This window comes from Dipteris shenzhenensis, chromosome 6, assembly GCF_047967505.1.
Source record: "Dipteris shenzhenensis isolate YYH24624 ecotype China chromosome 6, Dip_SZ_1.0, whole genome shotgun sequence".
In the NCBI taxonomy this organism is placed as follows: domain Eukaryota; kingdom Viridiplantae; phylum Streptophyta; class Polypodiopsida; order Gleicheniales; family Dipteridaceae; genus Dipteris; species Dipteris shenzhenensis.
In genome coordinates, this window is record NC_141601.1 from 13127771 (window position 1) to 13130905 (window position 3135).

The 3135-nt window shown below is 45.2% G+C and overlaps 1 protein-coding gene across 1 annotated transcript; it reads left to right on the plus strand.

Annotated features, from left to right (window-relative positions):
- The first annotated feature begins 1161 nt into the window (after positions 1–1161).
- LOC147900811 (hydroxycinnamoyl-CoA:5-hydroxyanthranilate N-hydroxycinnamoyltransferase HHT4-like) lies at positions 1162–2438 on the plus strand. Its single transcript, XM_087375759.1, has 3 exons — positions 1162–1244; positions 1699–2059; positions 2181–2438. Exons 1-3 carry the CDS (start codon positions 1162–1164, stop codon positions 2436–2438), a joined length of 702 nt encoding a protein of 233 aa, XP_087231885.1.
- Positions 2439–3135: the final 697 nt, after the last annotated feature.

The following is a 3135-nucleotide window of genomic DNA, read 5'->3' on the forward strand; positions in this document are numbered from 1 at the left end:
TTGTATGCAAATCCAAATATTCCCAAACACTATCCCATGAAATTTTGCTCATCCACAGCCTGTAACCATGGTGGCAAAAAGCAGTGCTCTATTCGTAGCATAACGAGAGCATGAAGATCATGAATCCCAGTTGCTCTTAGTAGAGCAACTACCGCCTTTATAGTTTTGTTAATGGATGGGCATGGGATAGAGAAATACTAGGAAGAATCGAGTGCGAGAGAAGGTTCTGTAGTAGAGGGAGAGCCACAAGAGCATAGGAGCTGCCAAGAGCATCATGCAAAGCCACCAACAGTGTCATGTAGTAGAGAGAGCCACAAGAGCTTCCTTTCATCATAGAATGTGGAGCATGACAACAACAAAGACATCTACAAGCCACCAGGAGCCATCGCTTCCAAGAATGTGGAAGAGCAAGTGGAGAGGAAGGCCTAACAAAATGATAAACTCACAAAAGACCCCCACAAAGAGACAAGAACCTAACCCTAAATGTCATTAAGAAGACCTAATCTATGACTTAACCCACCAATTCAAATGGTCAACTTGATCAAATGAGCTAACTTGCTAACATTGAACATAATTATGACTAACTAGATCCCTTTGGACCTTGTAGGACCAACAAACAAACACATACAATGCAATTACCTTGTCATGCACCATAAGAACCTAAAAATGGCACGTCAATGGAGATTAGGATAGCTCCGCACATGAAACAATGCTTTTATAGCACAAGGCACAGTCTTTTGTTATATTCTTCCTATTTGTTTTGGATCATAGAAGTTAATTGACCTATGTTTGTCCATGGATTAATTAATTTATTTAAAGCTATGTCTAAGAAGAGTGCACATTCTTTAAGAGGGTAGGATTGGAACCCACAATGTTCACTTTCCCGCATGAACCCTACCATTAAGCTAAGAGTGGAATAGTATATTTAGTGCTGACTAAAATATTATAAATTGTCCCTCTTCCCCCTTTCCCTTTAGTAGTACCTTTTTCTTTAAAGCCCCCTTCAAATGGTCTCCATTCCCCCTCTCGCTCCCCCTTTCGCATGTGCCTTCTTCTTTAATATTCCCTTCTTAAGTGAAACTCCTCCCTCCCCCCTTTACCCCTTAGTTTAATTATGCCCTTTCCCTCTTCCTTTTATCTTGTCATCCCAACAACTAATTAATGGGAATTTACAATGTATGCGAAGACGGTAAAGAAAATGGAGGCGTCTCGAAGGAGGACCGCACGCATCCAGAGGGTATCAGGTGGCATCACATCACTTTTGACTATGTATAATTGGTCTTCCCCCTGTAGGATTGGGTTCTCTGAACCACCACAGAAATGGAGAGAGTTGTAGTGTGACACCTAGTATAGTTGGTCTTTCCCCCGCTGCAGTTAAATGACGATGTGCAGACAGGAGGTGGTCCTCGGAACCACCACAGAAATGGAGAGAGTTGTAGTGTGACACCTAGTATAGTTGGTCTTTCCCCCCCTGCAGTTAAATGACGATGTGCAGACATTTTCCCAGGTGGAGGACTGCTTCGTGAGCTTCGTCCCTGCACTTAAATGGGAATCTGTAGACCAAGGAAAACTGGATCTTGTCTGAAACGTAGAAGTGCAGTGTGATATACCGTCCTGTTTACAATGGCTCCTCGGACCTCCATCACCTGTGCGCATTCTTCATTCTTCTTTGATCAAACCCATCCATCCAACCTACAGGTTTGCGCTTGTGCTTTCTGCCGGAGATTTGAATTTCCGACGAACTGCTTACATCCGCGATGTCCTTTTCTACAAGACGGACGTAGACTACGAGTCTTTTCTGGAACGCTTGAAATGTGGCCTTTCACTTGTGTTAGTGACCTTCTATCCTGTAGCTGGGCGCCTCGTGGAAGCACAGGATGGTCGGCTTACTGTAGATTGCAACGATGCTCGAGTAGAGTTCGTGGAAGCCTTCCGGGATGTGTCTTTTATCAGTTTGCAGGAGGAGAAATTTCCAGTTCACGGTTATTTTGAGGATCTGGCTCGACTGGCAGGCAAGTACAGTGGTGAGAATGTAGAAGATCCGGTTCTCACCATTCAAGTAAGTTTCTATGAGTCCTACGGCCTGCGGCTTGTCCTTTTAACTTTCAAGCTTTGTATTCCCTGTAGGTTAGGGCATAGTCCGAGATTCGTGATTTCAAATCTATTGTGCGATATCACAGGTGACGAGGTTTCAAGATGGCGGGGTCGCGGTTGGAACTGCAGCAAGTCATGTGGTGTTCGACGCCCATTCCCTGTGGTACTTCATGAATTCGTGGGCGGAATGTTGCCAAGGAGAGGATGTATCCGTGACTCCGTTCCATGTACGTTCAATGCTGAGGAGAGAGTGCTGGCCGCCGAGCGATGTGGAGAAACCAAAGCTGGAACCGGCACAGATCAGTGATACAAGCTTGACCAAGTCACAAACTCGAACCGGTTGATACCATGCGTGGAAGCGGTTGATAGCTGCTCACAAACTCGAACCGGGGCATGTGGTGTCATGACACTCTCCGTCCCGAAAGATTGAAGCCACCCCTTGGGAACGCCTATTTCGGAAATGCTTTGGAATTAGCCCTTCGGTGGACGAGGGAACTCAAGTCACCACAAGACCCTTGGGGCCACTCCATCCAAGATCAAGGATACACTGAAAGCCACGATGGACGAGGAGTTCATACAAGAAAACTTGGCATCTCACATAGACATGGGAGTGGCACTACATGTATCTATGCTTCTCTGCATCAACCTTGCTGTCATCTTCCATGGCCCCAAGTTCCCCATTTAAACAATCAATTTGGGCATTGGTGTAGGCACACCAGTATCTATTCGGCCCGCTTTAATCCATAACGAGATGATGGTAAATGTTTACCCGGCAAGGAACTTGGTATCATGGATGTTTGCCTCGCCCTCCATGCTGCCACGTTGCATGCCTTTGACACTGTGCTCCTCTTTGACACTTTGCCTTCTCCTTGCCGCCTATGAAATTCCTGGAGTTCCTTGGGGGAGGGGGGGAATGGGGTAAAATATATGTAAGGTTTGCACATCAATTTGTCAAAAGGGGGATTTTAATTGAGGAGTTATTTTAGAGAATAACTTATTTAGAGCATCCATGTATTGTTAGAATTCAATTTAGATGTAAAG